General features: G+C 57.6%; 1 protein-coding gene across 2 annotated transcripts in view; it reads left to right on the forward strand.

Annotated features, from left to right (window-relative positions):
• Nucleotides 1-14,365, forward strand: part of CAMSAP2 (calmodulin regulated spectrin associated protein family member 2) — a 28,404-nt gene that overhangs the window by 10,756 nt on the left and 3,283 nt on the right. The window contains exons 3-13 of one of the 2 annotated variants that reach the window (XM_087828879.1): nucleotides 1,026-1,187; nucleotides 1,761-1,844; nucleotides 5,395-5,536; nucleotides 5,750-5,889; nucleotides 7,361-7,454; nucleotides 8,445-8,526; nucleotides 8,949-9,028; nucleotides 9,323-9,392; nucleotides 10,034-12,227; nucleotides 12,825-12,961; nucleotides 13,306-13,526. In XM_087828879.1, coding sequence (XP_087685005.1) covers nucleotides 1,026-1,187; nucleotides 1,761-1,844; nucleotides 5,395-5,536; nucleotides 5,750-5,889; nucleotides 7,361-7,454; nucleotides 8,445-8,526; nucleotides 8,949-9,028; nucleotides 9,323-9,392; nucleotides 10,034-12,227; nucleotides 12,825-12,961; nucleotides 13,306-13,526 — 3,406 coding nt within the window. Of the gene's footprint in view, nucleotides 1-1,025; nucleotides 1,188-1,760; nucleotides 1,845-5,394; nucleotides 5,537-5,749; nucleotides 5,890-7,360; nucleotides 7,455-8,444; nucleotides 8,527-8,948; nucleotides 9,029-9,322; nucleotides 9,393-10,033; nucleotides 12,228-12,824; nucleotides 12,962-13,305; nucleotides 13,527-14,365 lie in introns of those variants that run through there. The other variant, XM_087828880.1, reaches the window with a different exon arrangement.

The raw sequence follows: 14,365 nt of genomic DNA on the forward strand, positions 1-14,365 counted from the left end.
GCCTGTTCCTGGCAAGGCCGGTGCCGTCTGGCAGGCCCTCGCCCTTACGCACTCGGCTGGGAGAAATTTGCTGACAGACTTCCTCTCGGGCAGTCTACTGAGTGTTGAGCGGAGCTTTTCCTGATGGTAGCTTCATGTCATAAAGCACAGCTCCTTGAATTTGGCGTGACTTGTAGACTCCGAGGTTTGAAGCCCTGTTTTTGGCTCAGCCCCACACGGGCCTGGACACCCTTCAGGCCTGGAGGGCGCCCATGCGACTCAGGGCTGTGCCAGGAATGTCACGGCTGCCAGTGGATGACAGGACACAGCCGTCCTGGGCCACAGTTGGCTCGAGGCTGCAGCGGTTTCGCTGAGTGGTGGACGGGCCTGGGCTGTGTGCAGAAGCCGCGGGAACAACCTTGCCCGGGCACCGTGGTTAGGGCGCTTGGAAAGTCCGTCCTGTGCTTAGCACTCATTGGCGGACGTAACCGGCTGTGTCCGTGGTTAGGGCACTTTGTAATGCCTGGGCGTCTAAGAGCCACTACGTACCACTTACGTGTCTAAAACTAAAGCAAAACAACCAGAGGCCAAAGGAAAGAGGAGCGGCCTGGACGAGCGGGAGGAGGGGCTGGGGCTGTGCCCTCGGGAGCGGGAGTGCTGGCGCCTGGACTGGCACGGCCTCCGGGCGGGCAGGGGAGACTCTGCCAGGTTCTGCGTGGATGTGACGCCTGAGAGAGAGCAGGCGCAGGTGATGCTGAAGTCTGTCAGCCGCGTTGCTGGGTAATAATTACGACATCGTCAAAAACGGGAGAAATGGGAAAAGGAGCCTCCTCTGGGGGGACGGGTGCCCCACAGCGGGGTCCCGAGCGAGCAGCTGGGGGCAGTGACTGGCGCCGTGTGCTGCCTCCAGCGCGTCCGTCGGTGCTTTCGTGCGAGTCTCGTCTTCTGTGGTCTTCCCTCTGCGACCGCTTGGTCGATGTTCCTCGCGTTTCAGAGCACAGACCAGAGCTTTCGGCTGTGGCTTGAGCTCCTCGTTTCCCCCGCAGAGCGCGCACCTGGCGATGGTGGACACCCTGATGATGGCCTACACCGCGGAGATGGTCAGCGTGGAGAAGGTGGTCGCGTGCGCCCAGCAGTACTCCGCGTTCTTCCAGGCCACGGACCTGCCCTACGACGTCGAGGACGCCGTCACGTTCTGGATAAACAAGGTGGGGCGTCCTCGCGGGAGTCAGAGCGAGTCCCGACCGGGAAGCCGAAATCCTCCCCAGACGCCCGCTGCTGTGGGCCGAGGGTCTGTGCCCCAAAGGTTCCCGTCTGCAGAAGTGCCTCGTGTATTTCACCCGTGGCCTTAGGTCCACACACTGAACCCACTGTGGTCCGGGAACGTGTCCGACGTCACGGCTTAAGGACTTGATTCAGGGTGTTTTCTGTCAAATGACAGCATTTATTTCCACGTATCGTCCTGAAAGAGACTGTGGAATTTTACTCAGTAAGTTTCATTGCTTCCCAAGCATTAAACGGAAGGTACTGGGTGCCTGTTTCTCTCTGGTACCCAGCCTGTTCCCGGGGAACGTAACAAGTGGAGGAGTTGATTTGAGACGGTCAGGTGCAGCCCCTCCCCGTAGGACATGTCCTTCTGGTCGGAGACGGAGACGAAATGCTCTTCCCTCGAGGGGGCTGACGTTGGCCGGCAGAGGTCTGCCCTCAGGCCTTTACGGCGGCGCCTGTTCTTTTATTGCTGTATTTGAATGTAAATTCAAATCAGTGTTTTTGTGTTTAAGGTAAATGAACATTTGAAAGACATACTGGAGCAGGAACAGAAATGGAAAGAGCATCACACGGTGGAAGCTCCCGGAGGGCAGAAGGTAAATATGTCAAAGAAAAGCGGTGCCTTCATGAGACCCTCTGCGTCCACGTTGCTGCTGTCGGGGGATGTTAACAGCTGTGGTCATTAAATTATTTTTGAGAATATTAACTGTACCCTCGAAAGCCAGGCCGTAAACACCAAGCAACCAGAAGTCCAGATCGGAGGTGAATTGAATGATGGCGTTTAGGAAAAATTGTTAGTGACCAGAGCTCAATTTCTGAGGCTCTTTTGGCAAAAATAATGGTTTTGACTTTGGTAAAATGTATGAGACAACAAGAGAACGGCCTCGGGGCGCCGGCCTGTGACGACCTGTAGCCGACCGGCCTTCAGAAGCGTTTTCCCAGGACGCTGAGTTGTCCTCGCGGCTGCTCTGTGGGGAAAGCCCGTCACCGTAGGTTCATGCTTTAAAAATTCTCGGGTCGGCACTTAGAATTTTCTGCTTTGAACATTCGTGTTGGTCACATAGTACGACCGAAAGTGTTTCCCGCAGGAGAGAGTGTCTCACCTCCTCCTGCGGGCGTTATGACGAGAGCCCTGAAGCCTGTTGTGCCGCATGTGAGCTGCGGTGTAAGCGTTTGTGGTTTCCCCGAGACCCTCCCGTCTGGGGGATGTCTCTTCATTACTGGCCTGTGCTCTGGGCCCCGTCGCTGGTCGCGGGAACCACTGAGAAGGGGGAGGGAGCTGCTTGGGCACCGCCAGCCTCCGCAGAAAGTCCTGTGGACGGGCACCTGGGGTTTCGTCCGAATGTGGGGTCTGGGGGTCATGGTGATTTTCCCCATTTAGTTACCGACGAGCCCCGGGAGGCACTGACTGCTCAACCCTGCGCCTGTCGCTGCCCCTTCCCTGAACTTAAACCAGAGCAGAAACCTCTTTTCCTGCCAGGCGTGGCCGTGGCTGCCACCTGGTGGGCGGCACAGTGGCACCTGAAAGTGGGGCACTAGGTCACGGGGCCTGTGGGTGCAGACGTGCTGTTGGGAGTCAGAGGCACGTGGGGATCAGCCAGTGGGCCAGCGGGTGGTTTTCGAGAGAGCTGTGAACCCATGGGTTTGTTTTCTCGAGTTTGTGACGTTAACTATTGAGAGTTTGTTTCTCAAAATGTTAGAGATACGTGTCTGTTCAGTGTAACGGCTGCCACTTTTTAAAGAGACGTGTTGAGGTGTCCTGCGGGGCCGGAACGGGGCGAAGGAATTGCTTTGCAGGAAAGACTCCCCCCTTCGCTCTAATTGCTTCTCACTTACGGGCAGAGCCTAAAATAGCCGCTGTCCCGGAGCGAGCCGGTGAGTGCTGTGCCCGATTGCCTCCGCCCCGGCGAATTCCGCCTTGACCGGGCCCCTCCGCAATTAGCCACGGTAACCCACTTTTCGTTTAACTCCATTCCTTCAGACGGTGCCTGAGGAACTTTGAGAAAAGGGTCTGAAGTCAGGTCCGTTTGGGACGAGCTGCCTCGCCCGGGCCCCTCCCAGAGTTGCCGCCCATGTAGGACCCTGAACGCCCAGTAGAGAAGCTTGTCCTGTCTGTCTCCGAGACGTGTTTGACCTTTGAACTCTCTCGCGAATGACAGCCCCTGACAGCCCACAGGCTTCGTGTCTCTGGAGCCCCCTCTGGGAGACACTGATTCCTCCCCCGTAATGTGGTCGGTTCGGGTGCGTTTCGTACGTTTCTAAACACACGGGCCTCCCCCTCGGGTTCGAGGCAGTGAGTCTCCCTCAGCTGCGTCGTTGGTTTGACGCTTGGGTTTACCTTGGGTTCCTTTTCACACTATTATTTCAATTAAATAACCGTGAGGACCTAACCCTGACCCTAAATTAGGCGACTTGTGTTTGGAATTCTACCCCCGAGACTTTTCCATGGTTAGTTTTTCTTGTGTGGTCAACACCAGTTAAGTTCTTCCTCTGTGCCTATTGCAAAGATACCTTTCTCCAGTAAAAACACCCGGACCTAGACCGTCCCTGTTGTTACCAACTCACTGGTGCCGTTCCATGAGGAACGTGGCCTTTTAAACATTTTAAAATTCCCAGGTGGTGCCGTGACTTTTCCTCCAGGTCATGTGTAGAGATGATGGGGCCCGAAAAGGCTTCTCTGGGGCGTCCGAGTGCCGTGGTCCTAGCCTCTGTCCACGGGCCCGAGAGGCTCCCCCTCGGCTCCCTCCCCGGGGGGTGTTCCTGGGTGGGACCCACCTGGGCCCGTTTTCCTGGGTGGTTTCGCTGGAAACTTTCTGACCCCAACACGTCTACGTTTTTAGTTAGGACTCTACCGTAAGCAGGCCTGTCCTTGTCGACCGTCTTGTTCACCTGCATGAACTGATGGGTTTGTATTTAATGGGTTGTTACCTGTTTCTGTCCATATGTATTTTTGTAATAAGCTATATGTTTTAAAGTGAAGTATTAATTGACATTTAGAAACGTTAAGCAAACTGTGAATGTGGGACTCTGCCGGCGGGAATTTGGGACTTAACTGGAAACGATTCTGATGAATTTTCCCTCTCCCTTTGTTTCTGCTGCTCCTCTGAAGTCTCCTTCCAAATGGTTTTGGAAACTGGTTCCCGTAAGTTTGCTCTGCAGACTGTCACCCGAGCGTGGGTCCTGCTGGTCACTCATCTCGTGCAGATTGTCACCCAGTGTGGGTGGGACTGGAGGTGTCGGTCACACGTAAACACGGGCAGGAAGTCCAGCCGCGCTCCGGGTTGGGAGCCGTCGGGGGCGCTCGACGGGGAAGCCCCTTTCCTCCCCGGTCAGGACACAGGCCGGGGAACCCGGTGTAAAGAGAAAGCGTGAACGTAGATCCCCGTTAGCTTTAATAACACTAGTAAGAGTGAGTTTGGGTTGCATGTGTGACCTGTTCGTGTTTTCAAGTCATGCTTTTGGAAGAATCATTTCCTTCTCGGCATGAATTGTAGGGGACGCTGTGATAAAGTGACAGTGGCGTTCCCAGGGTCCCCGCCGGGACTGGACGTAACCCTGCAGCCCTGGCTTCGCTCGAAGGGCTGATCTCCAGGATCCAATGGGGGGTCAGACCACTGAACGCGCTCGGCCTTGGAGGCCTCTGGCTGAGGGTAGTGAGCGTGGACGTTGCCCGCCGGCCGCCCGCCCGCCCTGGGACTGGGTGACGCGGCCTCGGCCGCGCGGATCCGCGGCTGGAGTCGCTGCGCTTGCTTGTGGCGCCTCGGTGTCCGGGCTGGGCAGCGTGCTCGCGATGTCGCCCCCTTTCCTCCAGCGAGGTTTCCGATCGCTGGGCGCCGAGGGGACCGCGGGCCCTCTGCCAGCCCGGCTTGCACAGCCCCGCCGTTCCTGCCGCGGCGGAGCCCGGCCCCTGCGGGTCCCCGTCAGGCAATGAGCTGCGCGCTCTGCGGGGCAGGGCCCGGGGCCCCGGTTGGCGGGGGCCGTAGGGGAAGCGTTTGGCTAAATGCCGCCTCCCGGGGTCCGCGTGGCCCGAGCGCGCCTGCGGGCGGCCGGCGGCCGGGCCCCCCTTCCCCGACACCGCGTCGGCCGGCCGGGCCGCGGCGCCTTTCCCCGCGCGGCCCGGGCTGACGGCGCCCCCTCGCACCGCAGGCTCGCTACAGGAAGGAGCCGGCGCTGCTGAAGCAGCTGCCCTGCATCCCGCTGGTGGAGAACCTGCTGAAGGACGGGACCGACGGCTGCGCCCTGGCCGCCCTCATCCACTTCTACTGCCCCGGCGTCGTCCGGCTGGAGGGTGAGCGGGCGCCCTGGCGCGGGGCGTGCGGGCGGGCGCCCGGCGGGAGCGTGTGTGGCCCTGAGGCGGGGGCGGGGGGGCCGCGCCCGGCCGCTCCGCGGGCTGGGCGGGTCCCCGCGGCCGTGTGCGTGTGCTGCTGAGTCGCTGCTTAGGGTCTGCAGTGTGTTCCCACATCAACCCAAAGTCATCACCTTGCTCTCTTCCCGTTTGAAGATGTTTGTTTGAAAGAAACCATGTCTTTGGCTGACAGCCTGTACAATCTGCAGCTGGTGCAGGAGTTCTGCCGCGAGCACCTGGCCCGGTGCTGCCACTTCGCGCTGGAGGACATGCTCTACGCCGCGGCCTCCATCAAGGTGCGTGCGCCCCGCCCGCCCGCCGGGCCGTAGCGGGGGACGGCGGCCTCCCCCAGCTGCGGGTCCTCACCGTGTCGAGCGAACGTGCGACGCCCGGTCCGCGTTCCCCGCCGGCCCCGCGGCGGGAGGCTCGCGCCTGCCCTTCCGTCCGGGCGGGCGCTGGGAGGCACCCTTTCCGCGTGCATCTTATTAGCGCCGCCCCGTGTCTGGAACTTGCCTGTTAAAAAGTTTAAGCTCCACGTCTTCTATAACCTCCAAGGAAAGGGGATCCCGCTGAACGCACGGAGGCGCCTGCTTCGGGTGCGGGCCCGGGGCTCCTGCGCAGCGTCGCCCTGGTGTCGGGGTTGACGGCCGCGGCGATCGAGACGGTTCAGGGGGTGGCCCGGGCCCGCTCTGTGGACAGTTAACCGTCCGGGGTCTCCGCTAAACCAGCACCGCGGCTTTGACGCGACCGTCTCACGCCTTGGCAAGGCTGCCTGGGGCCCCGCGCCGGCCCCTTCGTCAGCAGCCCGCGGGGGCCGGGCGCGCTCTGCCCCTCGGTGGGGCGTAGCTCGGGGGTCTCCTCAGGGCAGCGTGACCGCCTCTGACCACGTCTCCGTGCAGACGCAGGCGTGAGGACAGCCGTGTGTCTCCTGATGCAGCCGAGCTGGTTGGGGGGGGCTTTGCTCTGAGGGGAGCAGGAAGCGGCCAGACGCCCCGCGGCCGTGTGACTCACAGGTGGAGTTAGGTCCTTTCTGTCCCGGCGCGAATCCGCACACGTGGACAGGCGCGGGGACGGTCTGTGGGGACGCAGACGCGGGGCTTCCTCCCGAGTGTGGTCTTGCGTCTGGGGGAGCAGCGGGCGCCTCCCGACTCCCGCGCCGTGTCCTCCTGCGTCCTCGCCTCGTTCCGGAGCCGTGTACAGCTGCTGACCGGCGTCTGAGAGGAGAGCTTTACATGGAGTTAACTTGGGGTCGCTCCCGGAATAGGTGACAGTTAACCCTGTTTAACCACGGTAAACCCAGGAGGCAGCGATCTTCAGAACTCATAAGCTGTGTTTACTGGGAAATTTGTTTCTTACTTTGCTGACATCTTGTGGCCAAACACAGGACAGTTGCAGGAGGACAGTTGCCCAGGTGCTGAAATACTTTCCCGACGTTATTAAGATACAGCCGACCTCCCACAGCGCGAGTCCGAGGTGTGCAGAGTGACCGCCACGGCAGCGTTAACTGGCCCGTGCCACGTCGCGTAATCCCCTCCTTTTGGGGTGACGCCATCTGAAACCTCTCAGCACCTCTCGGACTTGCTGGATCCTGCGGCGTCTCCACTTTCGGTGTTTTGAGGGCCCCCGGGCTGCTTTCCATAGCGGCTGCACCAGTTTATAATCACGTAGTTTTAACAACCGAGTGAGACCTAGTCCCGCACTAACGGGCCGTTGTCATTACTCTTGGGTCCGGTTTTACCTAATTTTAACTTCCTTCCCTCTCGCCAGAGTAACTACTTGGTGTTCATGGCGGAGCTCTTCTGGTGGTTTGAGGTGGTGAAGCCGTCCTTCGTCCAGCCCCGAGCTCTCCGTCCACAAGGAGGTACCAGCCTTTCGGCCGAGGTGTCCGGGGACCAGGCGAATGGGACGTTCACGTTCCTCGCTTGGCCATTCTTTCAGTGGGAAACCCGCTGTTAGCCTCGGTAGCGTCTGGATATCCAGCTATGTAAAGCGTCCGTCTCAATTCTCCGAGAGAGTCAGACGATGTCGGAGGGAAAAGGGGGCGGAGGAACCAGCCGTGAACTTGGGGCCTGATACTGACGGGCTTTCAGCTCTAACTGCTGGTTCTCTGCACCCTCCCCCGTCCCCGCAGTCATTCCCTTAGACTCCGAGTTTTTAACATTGTGGCCCCGATTCCACTCGGATTACAGCTCTCAGGTTTAATCTCTCATTTCACTTTGCCGTCAGACCATAAAAAGGAGAGAGAGTGTGTGTGTGAGTGAAATGCAGTAGGTTCTGCAGTTGCTAGACTGTCATGTGAACCTTCCCTAAGGCCGTTAAGTCAAGTCAGGTGCCTTGAGTGCCCACAACGATCATAACCGACAGTTAAACGTAGACTTTTCACAGGCACTGCTTTCCCTGGTTTCATCTCTGAAGCCCACTGTTATTTACAAAAACATGAACTATACCAGGGGGGTTAATTATTAGCCAATGAAATTCTCTCTTAGTTTATTAGCAAAATACCCATAATTTCGTAAAGAAGCAAAAATGGCCTTGCGTCACAGAAGTTCTAGGAAAGCTTTAGCAAAACCAGACACTCAGATTTATTTTCATTTTAAATATCTGTAGTCATTTTGTTAGGCCTTCCCCCCTCCCCCCAGTTAGCCTTCATCGGGTGAATTTAAGCCGGAAGAATGTAAGGAAAACTCGACCTTATGAAAATTGTCTAAGAAGAGAGTTTTAAACGTGCTACGATTTCTCTATGCGTAATAAGGGAAATTGAGATTAAATGTAAACCTAGCTGTGGCCTGGAATCTTGATATTGGAGACGCACTGCCAGTGTGGTTCTGAGGGTTTTCATCTTTCGTCGTAGTTGAGCCCGAGCCCGGCCTGGCTTCAGTGCTGGCCCCGGACGCCGGAGGAAACACCTTGGACAGCTCCCTCGGTCCCGCCAGGTGGGCTGCCCTGTTCGGTCTCTAGTGGAATCAAAGGACAATCACGTTACAGTCGAGGTTCAGATTTCAGTTGGATTATGAACTAAATTGGCTACCTTATTAAAGCCTATTTTAACTTAAACATAATTGAAAATTATACTGAAATCTTTTGTGAATTGTTTGTCAACAGAAAATAATGTTCATATCTTCTCAAGGACATTGAGTTGTAGATGGAAGTATTTCATGCTCTTTGGCTAAAAGACAAAATATGTAGAGATACATGTAATCACAGCCATTCTTTGGTTTAAAAATATATTGTTTTCCTTAATTTATTATTAATGAGGATGAGAGTCAGGTGATAGTGTTTCTGGTTCCAGCCGTTCTGTGAGAAATTTACTTTAAAGGGCTGACACTGTGTAACGGTTGCGGGTTTTGCGTTGCAGCGGGGAGGCAGCTGTGTTCCCTCACCTCCATCATCTGCCTTCTAGACACGCGCGTCCCCAAGCTCATTCTTCAGCCTCAGGTAATGTATTTGAAATAGTCGGGGAAATGCCATTTCAGTGGGTTAACTGGGAAATTGTTGAGAATAAATGTAAACAAACACATCCCATCTTTTTTTTTTCCCGAAACATGTTATATACACACTAAAAGGTTGATTTGTTTGCCTTTGCTTGCTTTTCTTAATAAAATGATCTCTATTTCTCAGTGTGTACCTTTTAGGGCTATTAATAAATCCTCAAATATATGAAATCTCTTATATTGCTATAAGTTAAAATTTTTTACACAGTTTCAATGACTTTTTTTTTTGCATTTGAAGGAGGAATTAGAAGGTCTTCATCTATGTCTTATGTCGATGGCTTCATAGGGACATGGCCCAAAGAGAAAAGGTAAACAGAATTATATTAGTGTGTTCACGTTATCAAGAACTGCTAATTCTCTCTGTTCCTTTTTTGTTAGCCGAATTGCAGTAGACTTTTACTTAGTACCTAAATTTGAAAAGAGCAACATAGGCAGGTGACAGATCAGAGGGGCTACAGGCAGAAGGTCACCTCATGGCCCTAACCTGACCTTCGGGACGGTATGATTGAGAAGTCAGCCCTCCGAATCCGCGAGTCCCACATCCTCGGATGCAACCAACCGCGGATGGAAAATATTCAGGAAACAAGAAGCTACACTGTTGCTAATGTGTCCTGTGTAGTCAGGCCTATGCCTGTAACATGTATAGACTTTTTCTTTTCATTGTCCCCTAAGCGATACAGTGTAACATTTCCACAGAGTTTACATTGTATTGGGGATTCTAAGTCTCTGGAGATGATTTAAAGTACGCAGGAGGGTGTGCGTAGGTTACTTGCAAATACTACACCGTTTATAGGAGGGACCGGAGCATCCTTGGATTTTGGTGTCCAAGGGACATCCTGGAACCCATCCTTCGAAGATGCTGAGGGACAACTGTGATTATAATTAATTGTTCATGATATAAAATCGTTTCTTTTGTGGCTTATTTAGGGATCTTCTCTGAATTTTTTAGGTCATCAGTGCATGGAGTTTCGTTTGACATTTCTTTTGATAAAGAGGATACCGTACAGAGGTGCACTCCGGGCCGAGGAATCCCTCGCTCTGTCAGCAACGAGGGACTTTCTCTGAACAACAGCCGTGGGTCTAGGAACGTCAGGAAGAGTCTGTCCTTCAAGCCCGTCAATGGAGAAGAGGGAGCAGGAAGCATCGAGGAGGAGCTGAACGTGGACTCGGGCGGGGACTTCCCCACCTACGTGCCCCATAACGTGCACCAAAGGAATTCCACCGAGAACGTTCGATGCCGGCTTCCCAACGGAGCCCTGCAGACCAGAGCTGCCCCGGACGAGGCTGGCAGTCCGATGGAGACGCCGAGCATCGAGGAGGCGCTGCAGATCATCCACGACACGGAGCAGCCCCCCCGCGCCACCCCGCCCGACTCCATTGCCAACGGCTTCTTCCTGCACAGCCAGGACCTGAGTCCCCTGAACGGAAACCTCAGGCTGTGTCAGTCTAGTCCCGATCCCGTGACCGATGGCAAAGGTGCCCCGAGCCCCGAGACGGACGACACCGAGGTAGACACGGGCATCCACGTTCCTTCGGAAGACCTCCCGGGCACGGTGGACGAAGACTCCTCCCTGCGCGACTACACCGTGAGCTTAGACTCTGACATGGACGACGCGTCCAAGTTCCTGCAGGACTACGACCTGCGCGCGGGCGGCGCCCGCGAGGCCCTGAGCCCCTGTCCCAGCACCGTGAGCACCCGCTCGCAGCCGGGCAGCAGCGCCTCCTCCAGCTCCGGGGTCAAGATGACCAGCTTCGCCGAGCAGAAGTTCCGGAAGCTGAACCACACGGACGGGAAGAGCAGCGGGAGCAGCTCGCAGAAGACGACCCCGGAGGGCTCGGAGCTGAACATCCCGCACGTGGTGGCCTGGGCGCAGGCGCCGGAGGACTCGGGCCCGGCCCCTGGCCGGGACAGCACGCAGCTGCTGGCCTCCGAGGTGCTGCAGCTGCGGATGCGGCTGGAGGAGAAGCGCCGGGCCATCGAGGCCCAGAAGAAGAAGATGGAGGCCGCGTTCACCCGGCAGAGGCAGAAGATGGGCAGGACGGCCTTCCTCACCGTGGTGAAGAAGAGGGGGGACGGGAGCGCCCCGCTCCGGGAGGAGGCGGCCGGGGCCGAGGACGAGAAGGGGCACAGCGACCAGGCGCCGGAGAGGGAGCCGCAGGGCACGGGCGCGCAGAGGAGCCGGCCCCTGGCGGGCATCAAGGAGAGCGCGGAGGGCCCGCCCGCCGGGTGGCCCACGTCGCCCACGACACCTGTGGACCCCGAGAAGCAGTGGGGGCTGGCGAGCCCCTCGGAGGAGCCGGCGGGCGAGGGGGAGATGCTGGAGTACACGCGGTCCATCGAGAAGCTGAACGCGTCCCTGCACTTCCTGCAGCAGGAGATGCAGCGCCTGTCGCTGCAGCAGGAGGTGCTGATGCAGATGCGGGAGCGGCAGGCCTGGGTCATCTCCCCGCCCCAGCCCTCCCCCCACAAGCAGGGCCGGGACCCCAGGCCCGCCAGGCCCTCCGGCCCGTCCCCCGAGCCCCCGCGCCCCACCCACCCGTCTCCGCAGCCCACTCACAGGAAAAGCGCGTCCTTCTCGGTCAAGAACCAAAGGACTCCGCGGCCGAACGAGCTGAAGATCGCGCCCCTGAACCGCACGCTGACGGCCCCGCGGTCCGTGGACAGCCTCCCGCGGCTGAGGCGGTTCTCCCCCAGCCAGGTGCCCATCCAGACCCGCTCCTTCGTGTGCTTTGGAGATGATGGGGAACCGCAGCTGAAGGAGCCCAGACCCAAGGAGGGGGGCGGGAAGGAGGACTCGGACTCCAAGGAGGCCTCAGAGCAGCAGGCGCGTCCCCCGGGGGGAAAGGAGGTGAAGCCGCTGGAGTCCAGCGTGTCCGAGGTGCTGTCCCAGCCGGTCACAGAGACCGTGTGCCTGACGCCCAGTGACGACCCGTCCAGCCGGCCCGCGGAGCCTCCGCCCCGGCCCGCCTTCCCGCCCGCCGGCCCGCCTCCTGCTCCCAAAAACGTCAGTCTCATCGAAGTGTCCCTCTCGGATTTGAAGCCCCCTGAAAAGGCTGACGTGTCTGTTGATAAAGATGATGGAGAAAGTGACAGAGAGCCGTTTGAGGATGAGCAGAAAGTGTGCTGCGGGTTCTTCTTCAAGGTATGTCCGTGTGCGGGGCCTCCACGCGATGGGTGTCCACGCGATGGGCGTGGGCCCACGTGTGGGGCGTGTTTTAGTGGACGTGCTTCTTCCAGGAGCAGCCCCCGGGTCCCCAGAGCAGGTTTACTGTCCCCAGGGCACGGACGCCCACTGATTTCCAGAACATTCTCTCGTGGTCGTGGTACCTACACGTCTAGACATGCTATTCTCGCGCCTCTGCCTCTTTCTCATGTTCACAAAAGCCTTTTACAGGCCACTGTTCAGATCTTTTCACAGACTCAGATGCCAGTTTGTAAAAAGCTCCTACTGAGGAGACGTTAACTGGTTTCCCCTGAGTCCCTGTTGAGCCTAAACCCACAGCCCAGTGCCTGTGACCCGAGTGCTCTTTGCCGACTTGCTGGGTTGGGAGACGTGTAGAGCGATGCTGGTCCTTGCTGCCTGAGGGACGTAGCCTGTTCCCGCTTCGTGGTCCTGGAACGTGTCCACCTGTGGTGGGGGTGGGGCTGGGTGGATATTTCAGATTTTCCGTGACAGGAGTTGAAAATGAGACTATTCGTACATAAAGCATTTCACCTTTTTCCATGAAATTTGTCTCAGGACGACCAGAAAGGGGAAAACCACATGGCGCTGAAGCGGGCCGCCCTGTTGGAGAAGCGGCTTCGCCGGGAAAAGGAGGCCCAGCTCCGGAAGCAGCAGCTGGAGGCGGAAACGGAACACAGGAAGGAGGAGACGAGGTGCGGCTCGCGCCCAGCCTGGCGCCGGGGGGGCGCACGGGGCAGCCGGTGATGCCTGAGCAGGCGGCGCAACACGCCAGCGTTCGCCCCTCTAAAAAAGCTCAGAAAATAAAATGAGATTGTGCGCGCACACACACACACACACACGTGCACACACGCACGCACACACGCGCACACACGCACGCACACGCACGTCCTGTTAATGGTGTGTTTACGCAGGTCTTGGGTGTGTCTCAAATGAGCCGTTTCCCCCAAGGTGCTGGACTTAGCCCCACCCCCGTCGGCACCCCCCTCCGGCGGCTGTGTGCCGGGCGGAGTCGGAGGCTAACCGTCTGGTCTCTTAGGCGTAAAACCGAGGAAGAGCGTCAGAGGAAAGAGGGCGAGCGGGCTCGCAGGGAGTTCATCCGGCAGGAGTATCTGCGGCGCAAGCAGCTGAAGCTCATGGAGGACATGGACTCCGTGATTAAACCCCGCCCGCAGGCCGCAAAGCAGAAGAAACCGCGCCCCAAGTCCATTCACAGGGACCACGTCGAGTCCCCCAAAACGCCCACCCAGGGTCCGCCAGGTAACTCGTGCTGTTGTGAGAGTCCGTTCATGAGAACCGCAGCCTGGCTGTCGTGCTGATGCCGCGGCGCCGAGCTCCGCTCGCCGGAGGCTGAGGTCACGCTGGCCCGACCAGGAAGCTGGAGGGAGCAGGGTGGATGTGGTGGCTCGCGGGGGTCCTGTGTGCGTGTGTGTGTGCATGTGTGTGGCTCGCGTGGATCCTGTGTGCGTATGTGTGGCTCGCGGGGGTCCTGTGTGCGTGTGTGTGTGCATGTGTGGCTCGCGTGGATCCTGTGTGCGTGTGTGGCTCGCGTGGATCCTGTGTGCGTGTGTGTGGCTCGCGTGGATCCTGTGTGCGTGGCTCGCGTGGATCCTGTGTGCGTGTGTGTGGCTCGCGTGGATCCTGTGTACGTGTGTGTGGCTCGCGTGGATCCTGTGTGCGTGTGTGGCTCGCGTGGATCCTGTGTGCGTGTGTGTGGCTCGCGTGGGTGCCATGTGTTCGTAAGTCACGTGAGATGCTGAAGGTCCTGGCTAAGTGCTGACCTGTCAGGCCTCTGCCCGGGTGGGGTCCCTGCATCAGTCACCGTCTCTCTCTCGTGCGTCCAGGGACCCAGGTTGTGTGTGTGGAGTGTCCGAGGAGCACGTCTGTATGATAGGAAACATGAGATCACGAATCCCGAGCTCTTCCCACAGACGCAGTCAGAAACCCCAGTTTATGATTCCTGGAGTTGAGAGGATACATCTTTTTTTTTTTTTTTAAATTCAACATGCATACTCACTTTTTAAAACAATATTTATTATATATTTTGTTCTCTTTGTTAATATTTTTTTGTTAATTTTCACTTCTTATAATCACCCTAT

This window comes from Miniopterus natalensis, chromosome 21 (genome assembly GCF_054644295.1).
Source record: "Miniopterus natalensis isolate mMinNat1 chromosome 21, mMinNat1.hap1, whole genome shotgun sequence".
Classification (NCBI taxonomy): domain Eukaryota; kingdom Metazoa; phylum Chordata; class Mammalia; order Chiroptera; family Miniopteridae; genus Miniopterus; species Miniopterus natalensis.